Source organism: Symphalangus syndactylus, chromosome 12, assembly GCF_028878055.3.
Source record: "Symphalangus syndactylus isolate Jambi chromosome 12, NHGRI_mSymSyn1-v2.1_pri, whole genome shotgun sequence".
In the NCBI taxonomy this organism is placed as follows: domain Eukaryota; kingdom Metazoa; phylum Chordata; class Mammalia; order Primates; family Hylobatidae; genus Symphalangus; species Symphalangus syndactylus.
In genome coordinates, this window is record NC_072441.2 from 72636158 (window position 1) to 72663010 (window position 26853).

Consider the following 26853-nt stretch of genomic DNA (forward strand, 5'->3'; position numbering starts at 1 on the left):
TTCTGCAAAATAATGGAAAATGGAAATAAGATGCTAGGGTCAATATGAGACTGCTAATGCCATACATATTAACAACATCAAGTATTCATGTTCAAATATCTCACTGACTTTATAAATAAATGTATGAATGTGAACTTGTAACAAATTTATACACAAAATATTATTTTATAATCCTGTATATTAAGTTCTACACAAATTTCACTTAAGGAATGTTACACACCAATCGTTTACATAACAGCATAATTAATATTATGACTTATATCCCAATTCCCAATTCTTGCTATAGCAACTACTTCACATGTCTACTGGAAGGCACCTTGTCCCTGAGCAACCGTCTGTTTGTCACCAACTATGGCCAGTGCACAGAAGAGTGCTCAGTTTTGTGATGTTTCCTATTTGACAGATGCTTTTTCCCCAGGATCATTTATTTATGATCTAACTAAAGGAAGAAAAAAAGAAGTTTGGTGCTAGGCTTTGTGGGATTCAGAAAGAAAAGAAAATTTGCTCTCTCAGCAAATTATGACATCATGAGGTAACACTGCCAGGCCATGGATGCAGTATTGGAAAATAAAAAATATGACACCACTGAGCTTGGCAAACCTTTTTTATTTTGTGATAAAAATGCTTTCATATAAATTTCATCTTAACTACCTTTAGAATGAAACGGAAAAGTAAAAACAAAGTGTGCATTTTCCTTACTATGTTTAGTCAGGAATATGCGGTCATTTTATTGGTTACTGGGTTTCTCATACAAACAGATATAATATCACTTTTAAGAGAAATGTACACAAGGAAGTAACCATAGTACCAGTTATTAGTGGGGGCCTCTGGGTACATAAATGTGTCCTCCCAAATAGTCATCATACATTCAATGTATTGGTTAGGGCCAAAATCCCTAAACCACCTCTCAACAAAACATTATACCTTTGGTTCTTTATTATGCAAGAATTACAAATTGACAAATTCAATAAGAGGATGCAATGGATTTGAGCATCACAGCCAATTGCTTATACTAAAATCTTTAATTCTCAGACTCTCTTTCCCTCATAACTCTCCCTTCCCCACCTCACATAAGAAAATGATGCTTAAAACAAAATAGAGGAAGCAAATAAACAAACAAAAAAACCCATCCCCAAAGGCAGGCAGAAGAGGAGTCAAAGAAAGAAAGAATTTATAAAAATAAAAATAAACCAAAAACAGCAGGGGAGGATCTATACATGGCATAAAAGATGTGTCTCATAAAAACTGAGTCTCCAATTCAGAACCCAAATGAGAAAGTGATTATCCATCTTACCTTCCCTTTTATTAGATACCACACAATTCAAGAGTTCTTAAAATCTAAGAGATCGGTAAAATGTTTGAAAGGCAGTGTTGTCCTCCTCATCACTGAAACCTGTTGTCTATAATAACAGCTTTCACATTCCCTTTCTCCAAACCCAAAGGATCCAAATTAAAGTAGTCCAAGAAAAAGAAACAGGCAATTTGGTCTGACATTGTGCTTAAGGAAAAGGGAGGATATAAAATATACAGTGGCTGGAACAGTAGCTGATACTTTCAGAAGTGGGGCTGGAGCAAGAGGGCAGGAAGGGGCAGGTATGCTGTGGTCCACAGAGGTCCGTGCAGATAGGTTCTCCCCATCTGTGAATAATAAATGGGTCCAAGGGCAGAGAGTCACCATTTAGAATGATAAAATGTTTGTATACTACAAAAGAGGTTGACAGAATGTTGCCGCATGGAGAGAATAAAGCAGAGAATGAACAAACTTAATCTGCTTATCTCGGGACAGAAGTAATTATTTTTGTTGGTTCAATAAATTTGGATAGGACTGAAAAAACCATTTGTAAACTATTATGCCAACAGACACACAGGGTTTCCATATGGGGCCACCGACAGACAAATCAGGTAAGTGGGAAGCACTGATGCATACTTGCAGCCATAGAAGGAATGAGAACTGTCATTCAAACCAAAAGAGTCGGGAATTCACCTGTTAATATCTACAAAATGCCCAGGCAGAACTTATTTTGCAGGTGTCATGGGCCTCACAGCACTGGACAGAAGTGGCAGTGTAGCCATGGACCAATTAACTGGCCCAAGGAGAAGAGGAATAAAACTATTCTTTATCTACAATTAACTAAAATGCTTCTGCCCTTAAAACAGAGTCAAGGAAATTGCCAAGAGCATGAATACAGAGTGGACTCAGGTGAGGGGCAATCACAGTCTGAACAATGAGCAAGTCTATAGTTGTCCATTATCATCTAAAAGGTGACTCTAGGAAAGGAAAACGTTCTGTTGAGTTTCTATGTTAGTTGCCAAAGGGAATGTCATGGCCACTTCAGAGGAAAAGAAATGGTAGCAGAAAATAGCAAAGGCTGCCATATAGTTCCTCCTTTTCCAACCTTCTTATAGGGCTGTCTTGGACCACAGAAAACAAATCCAACTTTCCAATTCCTGCACTTGAACATAGAAAGTCCATGTCTTCAGTGAGAACATACTGGGTATACCAGTAACGCAGACCACACAGTGTGAAAGAAAGATTGGTGAGCAGGCCTTTAAGCAGCAAGATAATCAGAAAGTAGAGACTGACACTGGGTCCCTTGGGCTAAGGAAAGTTCAGTCCTAAATGGCAAGGGTACAACATTTGAGACAGTGTCTTCTGTGGAGATGAAAGGAAAGGCTCAACAGTTAAGACTAGTTTCATATGCTGGGTGAGTGAGTGAAACAGGCCTAGAGTGCTCAGATCTGGGACAAATGTGTTCCATACAGGCAGTCAATGGAATGCTTGGCAGGAAGTAGGGGGACCTGTGGGTGGGTAACTGGCTGTTGCACGAGTTAGCTTGTCTCTTGGTCATTCCAACATTCCAAACCTTTTTCTGGTTTTAAAACAGTGGGGAGGGTCATAGTAACTAGACTATCAAGGATAAAACTTTACACTGACCAGGCCCATACACAGAAAAACAACAGACTCATACCCTTCTTCCTGGTAAAGTTTATATGAAGACCTGCATGCAGACAAGAAAAATTAAGGTGCAGCCTCTTGAAGGGATCTCCTGCCCCCAAAATTTGTTGAAGAAAAATATTCTTCTCCCCTTCTCTCTCCAGGAATGATATATGCAGGAGAACACAATACAGTATGTCCATTTTCTAAAGAAACATACTTGAAAGGTTTGTGCTGAGAACCATACCAAAGTAAACCTTGTGAGACTCCAAGGGATACTGGGAAGACAGGAGGGGAAAGGAGGCCAAAGTTGCTTTCATGGGCTGGAATGATCAAAAACACAAAGGTCTTGCCCTATAACATGCTGGTAGGGCTACAATCATGGAGAGGTGCAAAATCGAAAGCACCAAATGAAGACAAAAGAATGTCCAAGGAGGAGGAGATGCGTAGGTCAATTCAGGCAGAATTCCAGGGCATAATTCCCAATAGGACGCTAGTGTAGAATCTTCTCATGGATATGGCAGAAGCCTGCAGGGCTTAAAATGCAGTCCAAGCTGCAAGAATGTCTGGGCTTCAGTAAGCATCCATCTTATTCTCCAAATAGAAGAGAGTAAACACGGACCCAAGGCTTGTATCCATCTTGCATTTCCACAAACTTGTCTTATTAGATTAGAATAATCAATAAGCCTTGCAGATACCCAGTGAAACTGACGAATTGCTTCTCTTGCATTATCTGAATAAGGACATCTTCTCTTTCCTACCTCTAGAAGCTGGCTCCAGAGATTTCTTCATTTCTCTCCCGGATGACCTTCATTTGTTCCTCAGCAGCATTTACAGAAGTCAGTTATGTCTCTACACTGGAGGTGGACTCTTTCACGCGTAAACCTGCATGTTGTTGTGTGGTGGCTCAGACATGTGTGTCCCAGGTCCCCGCTGACCTCCTCCAGCACCCCCAGGGGTAGGGCTGGTGGTCACATCTGACCAGTCAGAAGCAGAGTGGGGTGATGAACTTGACCACTGGTCAGGAGACTCTGGGGATGGTGTCAGGTAGGGATGCTCACCCTGGAGGTGACCACTGTGACTGGGTGTTCGCTCAGCAGCATTTGAGGAAGCATAACTGTGCTGTGAAGGGGGTGTGGGGTACTTGCCCACAGAGGCTGGGAAAGGATGATAGGCTGGGAGAATGGTCTGAGCTACCTGCCCATCCTGCTGGGGCATCATGGCAGTGGGGAAAGCCACACTGGGCAAACGGGCCATTTCTGGAATCTGGTACATGGTGGGCAGGGGGCCCGCAACAGCTGGAGGGCAGGTGGACTGAGGCTGGGGAGCCCCCGCTGGTTGGGCAATACTGCCTTTAGGGATGAGCTGGAAAGTCACAATGGGGGGCAAGGGCTCCCGAGGGGTGGTTATGTGCTTCCCTTCAGGTGGCCTGCTCTGGGGAGCTATGCCAGGGTGGGTGCCCTCAGCTGGAGCCAGGACCATACCAAACATCTCATTGTACTGGGTCTCATTCACCTCCATGCGGTTCATCCAATCTGCTGGGACTGGGACTGGATGAAGCCTACTCAAGCTTCCAGCACTGCCACTGCCTGGAGACACAATGTGGTGGTGGGACAGCAACTGGCTCACTGAGGGAAGCACAGTGCTGGCCCCATGAGCCAAAGGCTGCATTTCATGAAGGTTAGAAAAAGACAGTGCATGCTGGGCATGGACTGGGGCAGGAGGGGCAGCAGTGGCCAACATAGGGTTGGGTGAGGCCTGTAAGATACCAGGGGATGTAATCATTGGAGAGGATGTGGTGTCGGAAACATATGTGTGAGGAGATTCTAGGGAATCAACAGGAGATAAAGTTACTGAACTCTCAGACAATTGGACCTTCTCACTCAGAGACTTCTTCCTCCTACTACCCTTGGCATCCTTTGCCTCCTTGGCAAGGTTAGGGAGGCTAGTGGGCATGGTACTCTTGGCACTGGGTCGTCTAGACTTCTTGCCCATTGGGGTGTGCTTCAGGCTGAGGAAAGATCTGTTGGGCCCACAGATGACAGGTGAGAGAGCAGAAGTCAACACAGTGCCTGGAGGGCTTGGGGTCACATTGTATTCATCCAGGAGGCGCACAATGTCATGGTGCATGCGATCCCGAGCCACATCCCGGGGAAGACGATCCATATGGTCTGTGATGTCTCGATTGGCAAAATGGTCTAACAGGATCTTGGCTGCTTCATAGCTCCCCTCCCGGGCAGCAAGAAACAGAGGTGTCTCTTCCTACAGAAAAGGCCCATCACAGAACACATGTTAATAACACTCTGGAGAATATAGCAGTTTTTCTCAATCTTTTTTATTATCACCCCCTTAGACATGTTTTCCTAATTATCTCCCCGATGAAATATTAACACCACAGATAGGCTGTGCCTCTACGAATGTACTGAATGTATATCTGTGATTTATACATAAAAAGAGTAAGATTATTTCACCTCTCCTCAAAAAACAATTTTGCCCCTTAGGGGGAACATCTCTTTAGTTGGGAATTCATAAAATAAAGCATGCCCCTGAGCCAGAGACTCACTTAAAAGACTACTGAGCTTATCAGAATAAGGTTAAGAAAAAGGGGTTGGAATAGGAGTTAGAAATAAGAAATAATAGGAAAAGGAGTTAGAAATAAGAAAGGTAGGAAGAGAAAAAACTAAGGCATGCACAGAACTGGGAAAAATAAGGAAAACAGTGAAAGAAAGAAGGGACAAAACATGTGCAAGAAAGGACTAAGATAAGGAAAACAAAGAAAACTGAGAGAAGATGAACGAGAGAAGGAAGCAGGACAAAAAATTCAGATGGAGAAAAATCAAACAGGAAAACAGGGTATCCAAGGACAGAAAAAAAAGCAGGCGGAGGGAAAAAAGAAAGAAAATGAGAAAAAGAAGTGATTATGAACAGAAGAGACAACTGGAGAAAAGGAAATGTCAGGGAAGAGAAAAGGTTACACCAAGCTATCTATAGCCAGCCTACTGCAAGCTGAGTACGGAGAGGGCAGAGAACTCCATCCTGACACATGCCTGAACAAGCCTAATATCCTCATCAAGCTCTCCAAACCCAGTGTCTGCCCAAACTGCTTCCATCTTTGTCTATACATATCACAAAAGAAGCTGTAAGGAGAAACAGGAAGGGGCTTATAACTGAGGCACTGCTATGAGCCTCCTCAAGCTCAGAGCCCACAAATTGTACCTTGTTGTCCTGCATGTCTCGGTTGGCCCCATTTTTCAACAGCAAAAGAGTCGCCTCCACATTATTGACAGCAGCTGCCCAGTGAAGAGCAGATTTTCCTGCAGGGGAGAAACATTTTTATAAACAGACATAGCCTACTCTTAGTATAAAACACTATGCCTTGTACAATGAAAGCTTAAACTCCCCAGAGATCAGCAGGAAGCAGTTCTCTGTAGGGGTCTATAGGAAAAACCAAAGTAATCTCTTTTTCCTCTGTTCTAGAAATACTTCAGTACAGGCTGCCTAGCCTGCAGAAGACCTCTAGGTGAAAGGATCACTTGTATGAGGTATTCATGTCCCCTACATGGCAGAATCTACCCTGTTACATACTGAAGATAAAAATCTATATATTACATGTCAGAATTTATATTGAGAATATTCCACAACTCTCCCAGAGAAGTCAGCTCTCATAATTCCTCAAATCAAGTGTTATGCCTAGGAGACTACATGGGAACCCTTTCATGTATCTGCTCTGAGGTCCAAGAACCCTCATTAAAAATCCCTCATTTTAATTAGGGATCTCCTACTGGCTTGGATCTCTGAGCTCAGCATGTTAAAGGAAGAATGAATAAACGCATGAATGAAAGAATGAGTGAATCTCCCATGTATTTGGATCTCAGACAGTTCTCTAAGGGTCACGTAACCATTCCCTTCCTCAGAGGCATGCTTTGCAGGTAAGAATCCAAATCCCTGCCTTTCATCCCTACCATGGTCATCCACTGCATTCACATCTGCTTGGCAGTTGATCAGTTCTGCTACCATTCCCTCCACAGCCAGGCGGGCAGCCAGGATCAGGGGTGTAGTACCATCATTCATCCTGGCATCTAGATCAGTTACTCGATTGCGAATCAGAATCTAGAAGAGGAGAAAGTACAGAAAAGAGAGTCACCTGGATGAAGGAAAATAATGAAGCTCAGTGAAGAAACAAGGGCATCAGAGCTGAGGCTACAGTGTAGGTTCCTGGAGGAGAGGGAAAGTCTTGTTATCTTTGTGCCCAAGATTCTATCATGATCAATCAATAAATATTTGTTGCATGAATAAATAAATACATGCTCAATAAATAATGGCCGATGTAAAGTGATGAGCCTTCTACTTTCTCAGGAAAGAAGAGGGACGTGGGGAAATATCACAACTTCAGTCAGTATACAGCCTAAGGTGATTCAGAATGCTTCCAATTTCCTCATAAGGATAAACAGGCATCAGGGATTATAATATGAACTCAGGTCAAGAAAACTGCCAATAAGCAGCTAGAAGCCCATACAGTCAGGCCAATCCATAAGAAGTAGCGGATACTAGTCAAAGGCTCCAGACCAGCTATCACTCTCATCTGATCTATGCATTTGGGAGGCATCTTGGCACAACAAATTATCACTAATAATCAGAAAGACTGGTGTTATCTGCAGTTGGCTCTATCACTATCTTCCTATATATAGCTAGGTCAATTTGCCTGCCTCCCTTTTCCCACTTTCCCATCTAGCAAGCATGACTCTAATACCTGCCCCAATCTCTCAAATGATTGAATAAATTCAATGAGATATTAGTTCTTTAAAAACGATAAAACATTATAGAGCCATAGGAATTATTATTCAAGTGACTCTTCTCATGTTCTTTACCTGGAAGACACCTTGGGCATCAGCTGCCACTGCAGCATGGAGTGGGCAGCGGCCCATGTTGTCCTGGGCATTGGCATCTGCACCTGCATCCAGGAGACGCTTGGCAGCATCAGCCCGTGAGTAGCGGGCTGCAAGGTGCAGGGCCATCTCACCAGTCCGGTCCGTCTGGGCCTGGAGGCTGGCACCCTGGTAGACCAAGTCTGTGATGATATTAGCAGAAGAGTCCTCTGCATCTTCATCTTCATCACTCAAATCTGAGCTGCCTCCTCGGAGAGAAGCCAACATCAGTGGGGTGCAGCCATCTGTAGGAATGGAAAATTCCATAAAGTACTCAAGGAGAAGGTAGTTAACCCTATGGTTGAAACAGCTCTATTTGACTAAAGTTATTCTTAGGGGCAAAGAATTCCCTGTACTTCTTGTAGTAACTGGTTACTAGTTTCACATTTGCCACCTTTTCCTCTGATAACATCATTTCTGTAAAGAATAATGGCAAAGTACAAGTCTTTTTAAGCTGGGGGCTCTTCTCTAAACAAGTTTTTCTGTTTAAGTGCTGTTATTTTAATTGGACATTTAAAAATATCTAATATTAATAGAACAATTAATATATGCATAAGATACTAACTAACTATCCTCTGCTTTGGGATATTATTTTTCTATCCTACTACAATCTAATCCATTTTATCAGACTGTTTAGTCTCAACACACTGTACATGAAGCAATGTGAAATCCTTCCCTTTCTGAGTTGATAATTTCTTCATGATAATTTCTACATTCCTTAAGCATTCATTTCCTCAAGCTGATTTAGAGTCTGTGAAATTGGGAAGGGGTGTATGGCTGGACGGGGCAAACACAGGGACAACAATGTGGAACCATGGGCAGACACAGCCCTGCGAAGAGGGGAAGAGGCCCGGTGCTGACCTGGGCCCCGGACATTCACATCTAACACATCCACCTCCTGCTCTGCCTGAGGAGGGGTGAGGGCCAGCGATGGTGTCCTACGGATGTCTGCGGCTTCAAGGTGCTGCTGTGTCCATGGCCGTCGATCAATGGGGTCATCTTCTTCCGAGAGTAAGGCCTCATCTTCAGCCTGAAAGGTGAAAACAATGCTCCCTATCAATCTGGCCACCACCAGAAACTGCTAATCAGAAGCTGTCCAGAGCCTCCACCACCCCTGCTTATCTCCCATTGTTTTCTCTCTTCCTACTCCTCCACCCCTCCAGAGGATTACCTCAGCCTTGGCTTCCCACTGCTCTCGTGATGTGGCTCCTGCTTACCTTTCCTGCATCATCTAGACAATTCCCTCCCCCCATCCCAAACTCTAGGCTTTAGCCTTTAGATCTCCAGAGCACCCAATTCTCACTTTTCCTACCCTCCACTAGAAAGTAAATTTTAATTCTTCTTGTTGGCCCTAAAAAGCATACTCTGCTTACCTCTGCTTAACTGATCATGTGTTAAATGCTTACACAGCACTACATGGCCATCTCCACCACAAGGCTGTAAGCTTCTCAAGAAGGGAAAATAAGCTTGTTCAAGGTTGTTTCCTTGTACTCAACATAGCACCCAACATGTAGTAAGCACTCAGCAAAGACTATTCAATAATAATAATTATAATAATTTAAAAGCAGCTACCCTTTACTGAATACTTAGTACATGACAGGAAAGTAGATAAGGCACATATGCCAACACAACAACTCACAGAGGAAAGGGTTATTATTATCTGCATTTTACAAGGAAGGATAATTACAAAGAGGTTAAGTAACCTGCCAGCTACTAAGTGGCAGAGTTTTAGATTTGAATCCAGTTCTGATATTAACTAAAGCAATCTTCTTAATATCATGCTCCACCAGCTCCCAGCCATGCACAGCAGTGGATGGAGGGTCTCCTTTTTCATGTCAGTCTCAGCCCAGTCTACCACTTGCTTTTATATGGCTTTAGTTTCCTGGGTTCAAGGTATGGAGCCTCCAATATCAACATTTTGCCATGATCACTGGCTTTCGTTTTGCCAATGTCAATGACAACTGGCTTTCTTCCACTGCTTAATTTCATCTTCTCTTATAGAAGAAGTGCCCATAAAAGATAAGGAAGAGATGTGGCCATGAAGGAATTGCCATCTACACACACCATTCCTGACTTGACTACTGCCAGCATAACACTAAAGGAAAGAGATGTGTTTAGTATTTTTAAACAGTTATTCTTGAAGAGCATATATAGGTAACCCAAGGTCATTAATGTCCTAAGGATTCCTGCTGTTTAGGAGAACCTAGGATAGTTATTGTCTGGGTAAGATATAAAGACTATCACTCCTTACTCCCATTCAGGACACTCTGGAGCTAAAGGACAGAAATTTGAAATGTAACCAGATAATGGCTGACAATGGTGGTTCTACCGTGGCCACCTCACCTTCACTTTCTTTGGCTGGGGCCCTTCATCATCGACCCAGTGTTCACTTGTTCCAGAACCAATTAGGTTAGCTTCTGAGACTTGCACTGAGAGATTTCTAATATGATTATGGAAAGAAAAAATAAGAATGGCAGTCATAAACTAATACAGTGGTTTTCAACACTTTCCACCATGACACACTCCCATAGCTATATTACAATTTTGCAGGGTCTTGGCCCAGAGAAGATGGGCAGTATTTTTGTGACATTCCCTTGGCATTCATCTTTTCCCTTCCCACTGATCGTGAGCTTACAACAAAAGGGCACCTCAACCCAGAAGGTGGGCGGCACTGTGATAATATGCACAGAATAGATGCACCCAGGCTCTGACTGTGGTTTCAGTCACTCACAAGGCATTTAGAATCATGGTCAGTGCGAGTAAATGCCCAGAGCTTAGAATTTAAAATCATGATTCAACAAGATATGCTTTTCTAGTCATCCCTACTTATACTGTGAATAGTGGCTTGCTGGCAATGCCTCTTACTTCAGCCCCACAGCATCCTGTCCCACTGGCTCACGACGCTTGTGATTGCTTGCATCTCGGCGAAGAGTGAAACCTTCAGGCAGCCAGAGAGAGCCATGCTTACGCTTTCGTTTTGCCATGATTACCCCCAGCAGAATAATAAACAGAATGATGACAACAGCAACAGCAAGGAGATAGAGGAGCTGAGTGCGTTCTGGAGTCAGGGATTCACCTGAAAGTCCACAGAGACAGGGCAAGTGCTAAATAAAACATCAACCTCTCAATGTCAGCATTAGATTCATTTAGAGGGCAACTTTGACCTCAACAGTCCTGAAAAAATAGAGGGCTACATAATGAAAATTGTTCCCCCAATTGACACTCTCCCCCCGCCACCTTTCCCCTTTACACCAGTGCCACTCACTGACGACAGACACAAGAGGATATGACAGGGTCCCCTGTATGGCGTGAGAGGCCAGGAGAGCTGCTGCTGCATCTGTGTTCTTGAAGCAGTGGTCTGAGTCTTGAACACACTGGCGGTTGTCAATTTCCAGAAAGACTTTAGAGCTGTGGGATGCCAAGGGAGAAGTGGAGGAGGAGAGATGGGGATAAAACAGAAGAGTGCAGGTCAGGCAGAATGTGTCACAAAGGGTGACAGGAGCCTCCCTTCCTCCCCTTCAGCATCAGTTCCCCACCTCTGGCATGCTGCCTTAAGACATATCTCAGAAATTAGGATACTATCCCTTGAGATCTTAAACACTAATTCCCACATAGATGATGTCCCACCTTCCTTAAGTCTGGCTGACCAAAGCCTTCTGGCTGAGGCAATGCATGACAAAGTGAGAAGCTGTGCTTTCCTCCTGAAGGTTTCAGTGGTCTTCTTCCACTCTTTCCTACCTACTCAATGGTACTTGGTGCTACTCTAAAAATACATCCCTGTGCGTTTTTAGTCCTTATTTTCCTTTGTCTCTGCATTGGTATCTCAGCTAGCTGGAGGGTTGAAAGTTTGAGAATATACCAACAAAGAGTGAGGTGTGAATGACAGAGCAACTGAAGATCATTACCTGTGTCAAAGAGACGTATATTCTAAAGAAGGGCCTTGACAATAAGGCAATGATTAATGTAAAAAGGAATGTCACTAATAAAGGGATTTGAGGCAACTCTGGCAAAAGGTTATGGATTCTGGCATCTGAGGAGGACTTCCAGACATTCTGCCTCCTGTGTACCCCAGCCCACTTTTCAGGACCCCAAGACGAAGGCACCTCTTTACATTTAAACATAAGTACTGGGGTAATGGGTTTATCTTATTAAGTGGTGGGCCATTCTATTTGTCTGATCTTTGCATTTCTATAGGTTGAGTTACGACTTGTGCTACATGTCAAAGTGCTAGGCTTCATAAAATTAGACTTGAAGTTCAGAAACCAAACACCTACCCAGCCACCTCCTGTTCTTGTTCACCAGGAAGGGACCTGCGTGTCATCCTCTGTTTCTTCATGGCAGCTGACTTCTCACCATAATAGGGGTACACCATGAGTTCCCCCTGGGAGTCCCGCTTAATGCGCACGTTGGTGTGGAGCAGGGTACCCAGTGCCCGCAAGAAGCTGCGAGCATCCTGGAGCAGTTGTTCAGGTGGCATCAATACCACAATAACCAGGGTACCTTCTGCCAGGTTCTCAGGTTGGTCAGCAGCACAGTCCAGCCCATCCCAACCACACTCCTCACTGTTGCACCCCTGGTCACAGTGGTTGTCTTTGAAGTGGTCTGCACAGTATTTGTCATACCTAGGTAAGGGGAAGCAGAGAACAGGCAAAAGGGCTCAGATTAGACTGGAGCTCTATTTGCTTTTTCATTTGGAACTACTGTGGATTTTCCTACCCATTTTCTGTGGCCCACACCCAGGACCCAAATGCCCCACAAAACCTTCTTTGCATCTCCTATCCCTGATGTCTATGCCACTCATCCTTGTTGAGTACTTCCTAAATGAAGAACATTGTACTCCCTATGCTGCAGGAGCTTAGGGGCTCCCAGCCAGTTTACAAGCCTGTTAAGTCAGGTTTTCAAACAAAGCTGCATATCTGAAACAAAAGTCAACCTGGTTCATGCTTCCTCTACTTTAGAGAAATCCATTGCCCCCAATAAGGTAACAACGGGCTTTAGGAAGTGAAATATGCCTCTAGAAACTTGACAAAAGGCCCTGAACCATTGAGAGTTGCCATACAGAGAACCACATTAACATGACCCATTTCTTTCCCTTTCAAGAGTGAATCCCAACTACAGAAGGTAAAGGGAGATGGGTATGTCCTTATAGCACACCAGATATTACTTGTACAGGCTCTTTCAATATTTGGAAAAGGAATTAGAACCCCCAAACCTAAATGATGTACAAACTATTCCATCTATACTGTCCTCTCCTCATCCCCTACCCCTTGATATTTATACTATTTGGTACAACTTTTCATGCTAGCTCAATCAAAAGATTAGGAGTCAATGAAACAACTTGCTTTGGCAAGTTCTTTAACCCTTGGGCCTAAGTTCTCTCACCTATGAAAGAATGTTAGTAATACCTATGCCTCATGGGCTGTTGAGAATTAATTGGGATTAAAGTAGATGGAATGGCTAGTTAACAGGAAAGTTCCTAAGTAAACCATACAGCATCCTATACAATTAAGACCAGGAGGGTTCACAGGCTTAATCTAATTCATGCTTCCTGATAAATCTAGGTGGGGAAAAACAGTCTTAGGGAAATTAATGGGGTGAAGAGAGAGATACAGACCTTTCCATCCATCCTGCAGGCAGGTTATGTGAGAGGCTGCTTGAAGTGGGAAACACCACTTCCAAAAGTTATATCCCCCAGGAGGTCACGAAGGCAGCAGGTGAGAAGGCAGAGATAGGCAGAGAGAGAGGGTCATTATGCAATGAGCATTCCTGACCCATTGTCAGCAAGGGAGAGCACAGGGTGGTGTGCGATGGGACAAGGCTGGCACCATCTGAAAAGCAGAGGCAGCTTAGGCTGGAGTGGTTAGGAGCAAGAATGAGAAACTGAAGTGTGTTAGTGACAGGCCCCTTCAGCTTCTGGAAAATGTGAAGCCCTTACTTGCATGTCTTGCTGTTCCCTTGGCATTCAAAGTTGTCAAACAGGCACTCGGCCGTGTTGCACAGCTCATCACACTGGTTGTTGATATAATCCCAGCAGGGAAGTGGGGAGGAACAGTTGGCCCAGGGGTTCTCCATGGTGAGAGAACAGTCACCCCCATCCCACTGGCAGGCATGGCTGTTGCAGGCCTCATCACAGACGCCATCCCGAGCTTTGTCAGCACAATACTGGCTCAGACAGGTGGCAGGAGGGGTGCTGGGGGGTGCCGTGTAGAGTTCACAGCGGCTACCCGAGAATGGTGGGGCACACTGGCAGGAGTAATAAGGAGGCTGGCGCTGAGGGTGGCAGCTGCCCCCATGCTGGCAGGGGCTACTGGCACAGCCTGACTCGCAGTCCTGGGGACTGGGGCAGAAGCAGCGGGGTCCAGAGGCGGTGTGCACACACTGCTCCCCTTTCCTACATTTCACTTGTCCACAGCTGCTCTGGCACCTTGCCCCGGAAAATCCCTGTGGAAATCAGTGAGGAAATAAACATGGCATTGGTAGGAAAACAGTCATATTGGAAGTCTGGGGTTCCTAGAAAACCTCCACATCTCACTCCCTTCTGTACTTCCCGTTCAGCCCAAGCCAAGGTTACTAGACAGGTTTCCTTTCGCTATCTCCCGAGGCATAGGGATCTCTTGTTTTGGGAAGGTTTCAGCCTCTGGCAGTGATAAAAGAATGGGTATAGCAAATAGCTAAAATTAAGCTTCCCTCTACCTTAAGAGACAACTTGCTTCCAAATGGTTCCTGCTAAAGAATGTAAGCAGAGCAGCATTTCCACCAACTCTGGCCCAATCTGGGCAGTGAGATTACCCGCCAGCCTGGGGCCAAGAAGCCACACATATCAGCCCTATTTTCAAGGGGGCATTCCACCACTTTTTGTGGTTTTCCCTTAGTTTTTCTTAAGACTGACAGTCATGGATTGGGAAGCTCACTGTTTCTGGGAGTGTCTAAACAGCTTTTGTTTTTATTTTGTCACTTGTAAACAGCTTTAAATGGAAAAACCCAAGCACTTTCTTCTGAAAGAGCTAAAATTGAGTAATCTTCCCATTTCAAAGATTGATAAAACCAGGTTTAATCTCAGTTCTGTCACAGATTGTATGGAAGAGAGAATGCCCCTTCTTAGATGAGCAACAGGGCACTTACCGGGGGACAACGGCAAATGAAACCATCAGGCATGTTACTGGCCACAGCACAAGTCCCTCCATTCAGGCAGGGCATCTGGGGACACACATCGACGAAGGTTTCACAGTGCCGGCCTCAGAAAATGAAAAATAAGGTTTTAAAGGCAGAAGTAGTCACTGCAAGTTACTCAACAAACTTTGCTGGGATGGGAACTAGCCATAGGTGAAGCAAATGTGAGAGAGTTCAGTTCTAAGCCTGTGGTAATCTAGCATAGGAAGAAAACACTGCATCTCAACATGATTGGCCTGTCACTGGCTCAGGCCAGTCCCTTACTCTGTCTTGCCTACACAATAAGTACCAACTCACACAACAGGATGGGTGAGAAAAGTGACTTAAATCCCATCAAAAAAAGAGAAATCACACTTCAGCTTTTTGAAGTCATTTTAGCTTTCATAAGTTGCAGAAAACAGTTGAAAAACTATTCACTGTATTTTGTTAATGTCATCTACTTCATAGGAGAGGCTACACCAGGCCAATACATTTAAATGGTGATTTGCGGTATAGAGAATTTTCATCTGAGGTACCTCATTTCAATCATTTTTTGGCCTTTCTGTAACCTAACTCGTATTCCTTATAACGCAGCTTAATTTTCCTAGAGTTAGTTTCTTCTAGGAATAGTTCTAAAACAGAAGGCCCCTGGGGGCCACCGCTCCAAGATAAAGAACAAGGTAACTGGAACCATGGAGGAGATGCAGGGCGCAGCTGGGACTCCTGGCCAACAGAAGGAGATAGGCCCCATCTGGCCTGTGGCCACTTGGGAAAGAAGAGGTAGCTTTAAAAATGAAATAAAAATAGTAATGTTTTTGGCCAACGAGATCAAGCAGAAAGAGGTATAAATGTTTGTCTCTTCAAATCACAGCAGCAGCCACTAACCAAGAGCAGCCAACACATGGACACAGCTTGGTGGACCACCAGTCCCTTGCTGTTTATCTCTGCAACAGCATCCCACAATAATTGTGCTCAATGTATTCAAGGGATTTTTTTTTCATTCACAAATGTGGAAAATGCACAAACACTACTTCCTGGCTGTGGGATACTACTTCAAAGTGGTCTCCATTCCTTCCTTCTCCTGCTTCCCCCTTACTTTGCAAATGCTTGTCAGTGTTTCCAGAGAAAAAAGCCTCAGGGGCAATGAAAGTTGAAACGGGAGCCAGTTTTGATTCTTTGGCTTTCCAAGTGCAGGGTGGCCAATACGAGGTTGTAGACAGATTGTTCATACTCATTCTGTTCCACATTGCCTCAATAGCTATTATGTTCACAATGGACTATTTCTTTTTTGATGTTAGTGTATCCAGGGAGCTTCCATATTGCAGAATCCCTCCCATTCTTTACAAAATTCCAAGATTGTAAGGTAACATATCTTTAAAGTTGGAAGGAAAGATGGTTGGAGATGGGCTCAGGATGTAGCAGAGTTCAGCTTGATGAATTGTTTGTAAATAGACTATTAAAGCCTATTTTCTGACTCCTAAGGAATCTGATCACACCCTCCCTATAAGAAATACAACTACAGACCCCAGAAAATGCATGATAAATTTCAAATCTGAGTATCCTGCCACATCTGGATACAAACAACCATTTTAGTTCCCAAAAGTCACCATGCTGCCCTCTCCAGAAGTAACTAGTAAGTTCTTGTGATAAGACCCCTATTCTGAGGCAGGGCTTGGTCATCTTCAGGCCCTGTGATGAAAGAAAGAAGCTTGGGAACAGAGTAGGAACACAGCCAAGCCTTTACTGGGCAAGACATTACTTGTGACCACTGCAATTTTTCATTTCATACCCACATCAACTGATCTTTGGTTAAACACATTGAATTTGGACCTGCTCCCTTTAAGTATCTAAGCAGGGTCCTAAGCTTCTCTGAGTCCTAGGGTTGGAAAGATCACGGTGGCAGGAACTACCCAGTAATTCAAGCCATCACAAGTCAAAGGAGGCAGGGTGAAGAAACCGGAGTTAGACGTAAGGTTCCTTAAAACAAAATGTTATTTTGTTCAGATGAAAAGAGTTCTGTGAATGAATGGGGGTGATGGTAGAACAACAATGTCAATGTACGAAACAATGCCACTGAACTGTATACTATACACTTTAAAATGATTCAGATAGTAAATTTTAGGTTTTGGATATTTTGCCACTATTAAAAAATGTTATTTTGTTCAACTACTTTCAATATACATTGTAAAAAATATTCCTGCCATAGCATGATATAATCAATGAACAACAAAAGAATCTCTCAGGAAAAATTAAACGTAGACACCGATTATAACATCCATAGAGTACAGACTAAGAAAAAACTGGCTTTTAAAAATTAAGCTGCTGTTGTTTTTCTTATGTAAGAAAAGCTTCACTTGGGTCTGGGACAAGTCACGGGGCCCAATTTGTTCACTAAAACCATCCTCCAAGGCAGAGTGGCCAGGAGGCTAGAGAGCTTCTCACCAGTAAAGGCACTACGGCAAACACACAGATAGTCATTGGTGAGCTGTATACAGTCCAGGCTGCCCTCAGAGTTGCAGGGGTTGGAGAGGCACTCGTTGATGTCTCCCTCACAGCGCTCCCCAGCAAAGCCAGGCAAGCAGTGACAACTGTAGCCTCCAATCCTATCCACGCACTGACCACCATTAAGGCAATGGGGACCCCGGGCACAGTCATCAATGTTCTCTTCACAGAGTAGGCCTGGAGGAAAGAGAAGAGGTACAGAATTATGAAAATCCTTTTAACCTGCTTTCCAGCAAGGGATAACCACCCTTGTTGGCATTTTCACAATGAATCAGAGTATACTCCTCAACTGGTAGTGGGACCTTGTAGTTGGGCAGGGCAAAGCACACTCTTTATTCATGACAGCTGTCATCCTTCTGGTGAGTTACAAGTAAAGGAAAGAACATACTAGGGCTCCGCATGTACTCTCCCACACAATCCAGTGAAGTAGCACCCTATGGTGTAGGTCCTATTATTTGTCCCATCTCAAAGGCAAGGAAACTGGAGCTCAAGAGAGGCTCAGTAATTTTTCCAAAGTATAATCCAAAATATAAAAACAGTCCAAAATAGAACATAACAATAAATACAGTTATGCAACCGCATAATGACATTTTAGTCAATGCAGGCAGCATATACAACAGTGGTCCCATAATGAAGCTGAAGCTGATAAATTCCTGTTGCCTAGTAACATCATAGCCTTGTAACGTCATAACACAATTACTTTTTAAATAAATTCAGTGTAGCTTAGGTGTACAGTATTTACGAAGTCTACAGTAGTGTACAGTAATTTCCTAGGCCTTCACGTTCACTTACCATTCACTGACTCACCCAGAGCAAGTTCCAGTCTTGCAAGCTCCTTTCATGGTAAATGCCCTATACAGGTGTGCTATTTTTTATCTTTTATATTGTATTTTTACTGTACCTTTTAAATCTTCTACTGTACCTCTTCTTAAATATGTTCAGACACATAAATACTTATCATTGTGTTATAATTGCCTACAATATTCAGTTCAGTAAAACAAGGTGCAGGTTTGGAGCCTAGGTGTGTAGTAAGCCATAATCTCTCTGTTTGTGTAATTACACTCCATGATGATTGTACAACAATGAAATTGCCTAAGGGCATATTTCTCAGAACATATCCCCACTGTTAAGTGACCCATGACTATACACAGGTTATGTAAAAATATCGGTAACAATTGGAACTGAATTTTGAATGAAATACATTTTTAAGTTTTATAATCACTGGCTTTTTTCTGTAATAGTGTATAAGTGCACCGATGCTTTTTATTTAACAAAAATAGAGGATAAATTTCCTGCTGAGAGTTCAAAAGTTATTCCATTTAAAATAGGACTAATTTATTGTACTATAGATGTAAATGAGCCATCTAGTATGAATATCTGCATACAGCGTCAAAGAAACAAAAGAAATCAATGACTATTTTAGAAATTATTCTATGATTAATTCAAAATGGTACAGGCCATATTTCTAAGCCTTAGATCTTTACCTGCATGTCCCACCAGTTTCCCAGGTCAAGGGCTAACTGTAACAGTTCTGCCCCTTCCTACTACTTTGCTTCAGGCTGAGGTTGAGTTCTCTCTCAGTTGATAGATCTGTTTATTTCTGCACAGTGGCTCACACCTGCAATCCCAGCACTTTGGGAGGCTAAGACAGGCAGATCACTTGAGGTCAGGAGTTCAAGACCAATCTGCCCAACATAGTGAAACCCATCTCTACTAAATATACAAAAATTAGCTGGGTGTGGTGGCACGTGCCTGTAATCTCAGCTACTTGGGAGGCTGAGGCAGGAGAATCACTTGAAACCGGGAGATGAAGCTTGCAGTGAGCCGAGGTCATTCCACTGCACTCCAGCCTGGGCAACAGAGCAAGACTCTGTCTCAAAAAATAATAATAATCATAATAAAAAAAGGTACAGGCTGAGTGCGGTGGTCCACACCTGTAATCCCAGCACTTTGGGAGGCCGAGGCAGGTGGATCATGAGGTCAGGAGATTGAGACCATCCTGGCTAACACAGTGAAACCCCGTCACCACTAAAACATACAAAAAAAAAAAATTAGCCGGGCTTGGTGGCGGGTGCTAGTAGTCTCAGCTACTCAGGAGGCTGAGGCAGGAGAATGGCATAAACCTGGGAGGCGGAGCTTGCAGTGAGTCGAGACTGCGCTACTACACTCCAGCCTGGGCAACAGAGCGAGACTCTGTCTCAAAAACAAAAACAAAAACAAAAGGTACAAAAGAAAACAGTTCTGTATTCCTGCCACTTGCATTGTAGCATACACTAACAAAAGCAAGATTATTTTTTTAAAAATGTAAAGTAAGGCCCAATTTTCAATAGCAATTACCAAATTACCAAAGATAAAATATCTAGGAACAATATTAACAAGAAATGTGTTACACCTATATGAAGACAACTTTAATACTGTCCTAACAGACACAAAAGAGACTTGAATAAATGGAAAGACATACCAGGATTTGGTTAGCAAGACTCCTCATCATAAAGTTATCAGTTTTCTCTATACTAATTCATAAATTTAATGAGGCCCCACTAAAAATTACCAACAGGAATTTATTAACAGACAAGCTGATTATAAAATTATGTGAAAAAAAATAACCAGGAAAACTATAAAGAAGATCCTTAATAATTGAAATAGAATGTTATTGGTGAATTAACAAAATAACAGAGAAAATAAACAAAATCCAGAAGAACACCAAAAATACACATGGGAATTTAGAACCTGGCAAAGGTGCCATCTCAAATCATTATATAAAAAAAACAAAATATTCAATAAATTGTGTATTAACAAATGAGTAGCCATATGGAAAAAGTACTTGAAGAAAATATGGGAGAATTTCTTTACAATCTTCAAGTGTATAAGATGTTGCTAACTACAACTCAAAATCCAGAAGCCATTTTAAAAATGATAAATTCAACTTGATTAAAAAGTAAAAGTGTGCACTAAAAATCACTATAAAGAAAAAAGATTAAAAAAATATACTGGGAAAGTATTTGTTTTTTTATATCGTAGACAGCCAATTTCCACAAAACATTACATCAACAACTTAATGAGGGAAAAAAGACATATATATATATAAAAAAAAAAAAAGAAACTGCAAGAAAAGCAAAAGAAAATGATTCTTAAATGAAAATATATTCTCCACCTTAAGAAAAAGCCAATATGCTGATACACTGCAATTACTGATTAAAATTATAAATGCATATATTATCTAATCCAGCAATTCTATTTCTGAAAATTTATTTCACCAATATACTTATATGTCTGCAAGATAACTGAAATATCTATCATGATGGCACTGGTTAAGTAAAATATGGTATGCCTATAAAAGGGAATTCTGTAGCTATAAAAAATATTGAGGAAGTTCAGGCCGGGTGTGGTGGCTCATGCCTGTCATCCCAGCACTTTGGGAGGCTGAGGCTGAGGCAGGTGGATCGCTTGAGGCCAGGAGTTCGAGACGAGCCTGACCAACATGGAGAAACCCTGTCTCTACTAAAAATACAAAATCAGCCAGGCATGGTGGCACATGCCTGTAATCCCAGCTACTCAGGGCGCTGAGGCAGGAAAATCGCTCAAACGCAGCAGGCAGAGGTTGCGGTGAGCTGAGATCATACCACTGCACTCCAGCCTCGGCAACAAGAGCAAAACTCCGTCTCAAAACAAACAAACAAACAAAATATATATATATTTCTCTCTCAGAAAGAGAGAGAGGAAGTTCTACATTTTGATATGAAAATATCTCCAATTAAGTAAAAAAAAATCAAGTGCAAAAAATGTGTCTAATATTCTATCTTCAGAGTAACAAGTAAAGGAAACAAAATATCTTTGCATTTGGCTTCTCTCTACAGAAAGAAATTCTGAAGGATACAGTTTTTGAAAAATTCTAGAAAGAAACACAAACAACTAAAGGTGGTGATTACATGTTTGTGGGAGAGGGAAAATTTGCCCACCAGAAGACAGATGGGAATGAGTATTTTCACTGTATACTTTTCTACGTGTGAATACATTTTTGGTCTATATGCATATATGCATATCTCACCTTATACACAGAGTAAATTGAAAACAAAAAAGTAAAAACAAACAAAATCTAGTATATGCTTCCTGTCTCAAAGAAGATTTGACATTTAGGGATTGCTAGTAAAATGAGCATTAATGCATATTTCCCCATCAGAATGGAACCACCAGAAATAAACAGATCTATCAACTGAGAGAGAACTCAACTTCAGCCTGAAGCAAGGTAGTAGGAAGAGGCAGAACTGTTACAGTTAGCTCTTGACGTGGGAAACTGGTGGGACATGCAGGCAAAGATCTAAGGCTTAGAGGTATGGTGACCAAAACACACATTGTGATGACTCTCACAGTGGGGTTACGGGACTTTAGAGTTTCCTGGAATGTTTACCAATGGCCAGAGAAGTTAAGTCAGGATAAAAAAAATATTGTTCCACATACCTAAACAAGCACATATAGTAAAATAATCCAAGGAACTGTAAGTAGGATAAACTTAAAGAAATTCATACCTACACACATCATAATCAAATTATCAAAAGATAAAGAATCTTGAAGGCATCAAGAGAGAAACAATGTATCACATATAACGGAACCTCAATAAGATTAACAGCGTATTTCTCATTAAAAACCATGGATATCAGAAAGCAGTGGGATGATATATTCAAAGTGCTGAAAGAAAAAGACTGTCAATGTTAATATCGAAACTAGTATTCTAAGCCATTGCCACCATATGGTTAGAAGAGACAAAAATTTTGTTTCCTTCTGAAATGATCCATTCTAGGACTGGACATGTCTTATTAATTAAAAGTTCATGGTATAGTAGTGATTTTAGAGTTTGATGAATACTCATGTACTCTCCTATATTTCCCAGCCTCCCTTGAAGTCACAGAGACAATTTAAAAATTCTGGTCAATATACTGCGAGGGACAGTGATGTGTGTTGTTTCCAGACTCAGCTAGTGAAAGCTGCTGTATGACCCTTCAAATCTGTCCCTCTTTCCTGTACTGTGGAGGCCTTGGAGGCCAGGTGTTTCAAACCTACCTAAAACACAGAGAAAGGTAGCCCAACACATACTCGACTTTATTTGAGTGACAAAATCAGTGTTATATTAAGCTCTGAGATTTGAGGTTTAATTAGCTGCTATAGCTTGAAGTTTGACTGCACCAAACCACATGTTAAAATGTGATCTCCAGTGTTGGAGGTGGGGCCTAATGTGAGGTGTTTGGGTCCCTGGATCTTCTTCACTTTTTACCATGAGTGGAAACAGCCTGACGCTCACGCCAGAGGCAGATGCTGGCACCATGCTTCCTGTACAGCCTATGGAACTGTGAGCCAAATATACCTCTTTCGAAAAACAAATTACTTAGTCTCAGGTATTCTTATAGCAACATAAATGAACCATGATAACAGCTATCATCAGAATCGTAGCTTGTCCTAACCAGTACAGTTTCTCAAAGGAACAAACTAAGAATGAATTGGAATTAATTTCTACTCAACCGTTGATTTCTAGAATAAAGAACAATTCTCCTTTTCGCAGGACAATTCTTCAAATACTTAAAGACTGTTTCTCCTTAGTTTTCTTCTTCCCATTAACCTCATTCCTTAATAATCAGCCTATTAGTAGGGTACTCTCCTATTTTAATTTAGTCAAACTCTGATCTGGGAAGGCATTGACTAAATTATCAAACTTTACTGACACAAAGCTCTAAGGCAATACAAATACTTCTCTGGCATTCTATTCTCTGACACTAACAAGAATGAATTTCTCACCAGTGTGGATGGCCTTTTGCATTTTTTTCACGGCCTTCTCAGAGTAGGCCCCATCATAACTACATCCCTTCTAATAAACAATACTCAAAGCTCTTTCCAAGGGATGGTTCAAAAGCAGTGTCAATGTCCACAGCAGAATGATGGCCATACCACTCAGTTCAAAAGCAGTGGCAATGCCCACAGAAGAATGATGGCCCCATCACTCAACAGTCCAGGGTTGCATCTCTCATCAGGCCTTACTGCATCCTAAGGTAGAACCTTACACCATCAGTATCCTCCCCTGAAGTTATGAAAATAGGCAGATATTTTCATTTCATTCATTCTCCCACCTTATAGAGGTAAGACTTGGCTAATTAAAAAAATACAAAAGCAGGTAAATGTAAATTGTTTATTTTAGAGGCCATTAGTTGCTTTTCTGTGAAGCAACAAGAAATCTTACTGACCAGGCTAATTTTTTTTGTGATGCTAATGTTGTATCACTTCCATATTCTGTGTTTCATGGAATATCAAGATGCCAAACAACCAGATAAAACTGAGAACATAAATCACAACATCAGAGCTAGCAAGAGATGGGAGAATAAAATGGCTTGAATTACTAGGATGCAGAACTAAATGCTTGGAATGAAGCTAGTCTTACTATCTTTAGTTTTATAAAATCCCCTGAACACTAAGAATCGATTTGTAACTTCGACAATGCCCTGGATGGAAAATGGATAAGGATGATTTCATACCCCGAGTGCCTGGTGGGCAGGAGCACTTGAAATGGTTCACAAGGTCAATACAGGTGCCTCCATTCTGGCAGGGCTGATTCTGGCACTCATCCACTTCATACTCACAGTTGACACCCTGATAGCCTGGGATACACTGCCATGAGGAAACAAAAAGGACAAGAAATATTGGACCATTACTGGAAACAGACCATGAGAGCCAGTGAGGTCTGGAACATTTCTGTGACTGTCTCCCACCTCCCCACTTAGCTTTTGTATGTCTTCTCTGGAACCATCACACTCTCTGCTAATCATTCTATGCAGGGACAGAAAATCTGCAGCTTACTGGCATTTACCTATTCCTCTTCCAGTTGAAAAAGGCACTTTAAAGGGAAGGCAAAGACTAAATACAATGAAGGATATTTCAGATTTGACTTGTGTGCAAACCTTTTGTTCCTCCTGGGTACATCCTGGGTACAGGTTTCCTCATCTTTAAAATACACATTCCTCTGTATGTGATGAGGACCCTATGACTCAGTCAAAAGGCATATGTGGATGGTAGTACAGACATGCAATTATTGATCTCCAGGTTTAGGAAACTGCATGTATGTGTGAGAAACTGGTTGAGATAGGCTTACGGGTAGAGGGAGGTGGGGCTGGCTGGCTGGCTGTGGTGGCTGTAGGGGTTGGAAGGATTTCAGGGCTGACCAAGAAAAAATACATGGCTGTGAGGTGGCTTTATTTGGACACTTTGACAGGTTTGCACGTGGGAGAAGTCCCAAATAGCATGAGACCTTCCAGGGGGGTAGGTGAGTAAGGGGAAGACAGCAAGTAAACTCTGGGAAAGAAGGATCAGAGAGGGAGTCTAGGTGATGTCACTCAGCAGCCAGTGGCAGGAATCTCTGGGTCAGAGAGCTCTAAAGGCCAGCATCAGTCTGGGGTCTGTATGGCCCCAGGGTTTATCTTGTCCTACTTTTACTATGGATAGCAGATTCTGGCTGCAGTTTTACAGGCTATGCAAAGCAGGCAAGCTCTAAATAGCTAAAAATCTGCTTATTTGAGGGCTATGTTTAAAACAACTAGACGTGTCAAAATTTGGGTTTGGCACTGGCAGGCTTTTGAGCTAATGAGTCCCAGCCTGCTGTGATGAAATAAACAATTTAGGGGCCAAAATACAGAAGCTATCATTGACTCATTTATATAACAATAGAGAAGCAAAGCTTTTTTCAGTGTTGCTTGATGGTTTGAATTGGTATCAAATTAATGTCTCAGGCATTTTGCTAATATCTTGCTTGCTCTAACCATTATCAGCCCAGACATTAAAATAGTAACATGTACCTTGAAGACACATACTTCCTCAAATATATACATGTAACATTTAGCATGATGCTATGGGGAAAAGGATGAGCAACATTTTTTTTGAGAGAAAATTGCTAGTTGACTGATTAATGACTAAATACAAAGGTGACAGGGGCCAAAGGGACACTCCACAAAGCAGTTTTTCCTATCTCAGCTGCTATTCAGGGAAATGCGGACTGCTATGTCGGGTGGGCCTGTAAAATGCACTCTGGTAGTGACTCTTGGCTTTGAATCCTAAAAGCAAGCCTAAAGAGCTGGGATGGTTCCAGACGTCTATAAAGATATCATACTAGGGACATGTTAACTTATTGCATAGAGAGGCTGAAAGAAACAGTGGTAAACACTATGACGGGGATTGGTAAAAATCTATAAACTATAAATATAAGATACAAGCAGCTAAATTCAATATATCAGTGCTCAAAACAGTTGTACAATCTCCTGGGAGGTCCATGACCTCTGCTTGTTCAGTGTCCTCACCTCGCATCTGTATCCACCAATGAAGTCACTGCATGTTGCCCCATGCTGGCAGGGGTTGGACGCACACTCATCGAGTTGCTCCTCGCAGTAGCTCCCAGTATAGCCCAGGGGGCACTGACAGTAATGCGTGTTGCCAGCATTGATGCAGACACCTGAGTGCTGGCACAAGTGTTCAACAAGCACACCTGGGAAACCCAGTGAGGAAGAAATGTCATAGAAGAACATGTGACACATGGGGTTCAAATCAACCAATGAGCAAGTACATCTAAACTGGCTGACACATCAAATCTTATTCTTAGCCAGTTCTTCACAACCCTCAGTACCAGATGAATATTAAAAATAAATCCTGAAAGTGGAATATACCTTAGTTTCATTTCAAATACATTCTTCTCGGAATCTCTGAACCTATTCATCTACCCTTATACCTTCTGTCTTGAGCCCTTTCCCCAGAGCCCTGCCCACCCATTACTATCTGCCCTTCCGTCTTATCCCACAAAAAATGATATCTGCTCTAAATGCCACTGGTCAGTCAATACTGCAGTGAATGACCTGAGCCCAAGGGAGCAAAGCTTACCTCTGCTGGAGGCTGCTATGTCACAAGAGACATTGGGCACGTCACAATAGGCACCAGCCCATCCAGATGGACACAGGCACTGGGACTCTGCTTTTTTCTGAACGCAAGTACCTTTGTTTTTACATGGAGACCGACTGCAGAGGTTCACCAGGGTCTGAAACAGAGGCAGGGGTGTACATACATCAAAATTCAAATACTAGAAATGAAGAAAAGAAGTTATATTGTGTTACAAGAAATCAAAGCAAAGCACACTGATTAAAAAGAAAAAGAGCCTTCATCTAGTAAAAGAGCCCTTAAACTAGATCCAGTGTTCCAAGGTACATCTAGCCATTTTTACGTACCGTTAAGTCTTCACTTAATGTCATCATTAGGTTCTTGGAAACTGTGACTTTAAGGACAACGACATATAACGAAACCAATTTTACCACAGTCTAATTG

General features: G+C 42.3%; 1 protein-coding gene across 1 annotated transcript in view; it reads right to left on the reverse strand.

Annotated features, from left to right (window-relative positions):
* Positions 1-586: 586 nt before the first annotated feature.
* Positions 587-26853, reverse strand: part of NOTCH2 (notch receptor 2) — a 167552-nt gene continuing 141285 nt past the window's right edge. The window contains exons 20-34 of the mRNA XM_063625888.1: positions 26416-26569; positions 25842-26026; positions 24030-24162; positions 17452-17688; positions 14983-15095; positions 13796-14301; positions 12135-12482; positions 11126-11268; positions 10726-10936; positions 10204-10300; positions 8722-8890; positions 7804-8105; positions 6898-7045; positions 6152-6249; positions 587-5197 (exon numbers count right to left, since the gene is read on the reverse strand). Of these exons, the coding sequence (XP_063481958.1) occupies positions 3809-5197; positions 6152-6249; positions 6898-7045; positions 7804-8105; positions 8722-8890; positions 10204-10300; positions 10726-10936; positions 11126-11268; positions 12135-12482; positions 13796-14301; positions 14983-15095; positions 17452-17688; positions 24030-24162; positions 25842-26026; positions 26416-26569 (4233 nt within the window). The 3' untranslated portion in view covers positions 587-3808. The remainder of the gene's footprint in view (positions 5198-6151; positions 6250-6897; positions 7046-7803; positions 8106-8721; positions 8891-10203; positions 10301-10725; positions 10937-11125; positions 11269-12134; positions 12483-13795; positions 14302-14982; positions 15096-17451; positions 17689-24029; positions 24163-25841; positions 26027-26415; positions 26570-26853) is intronic.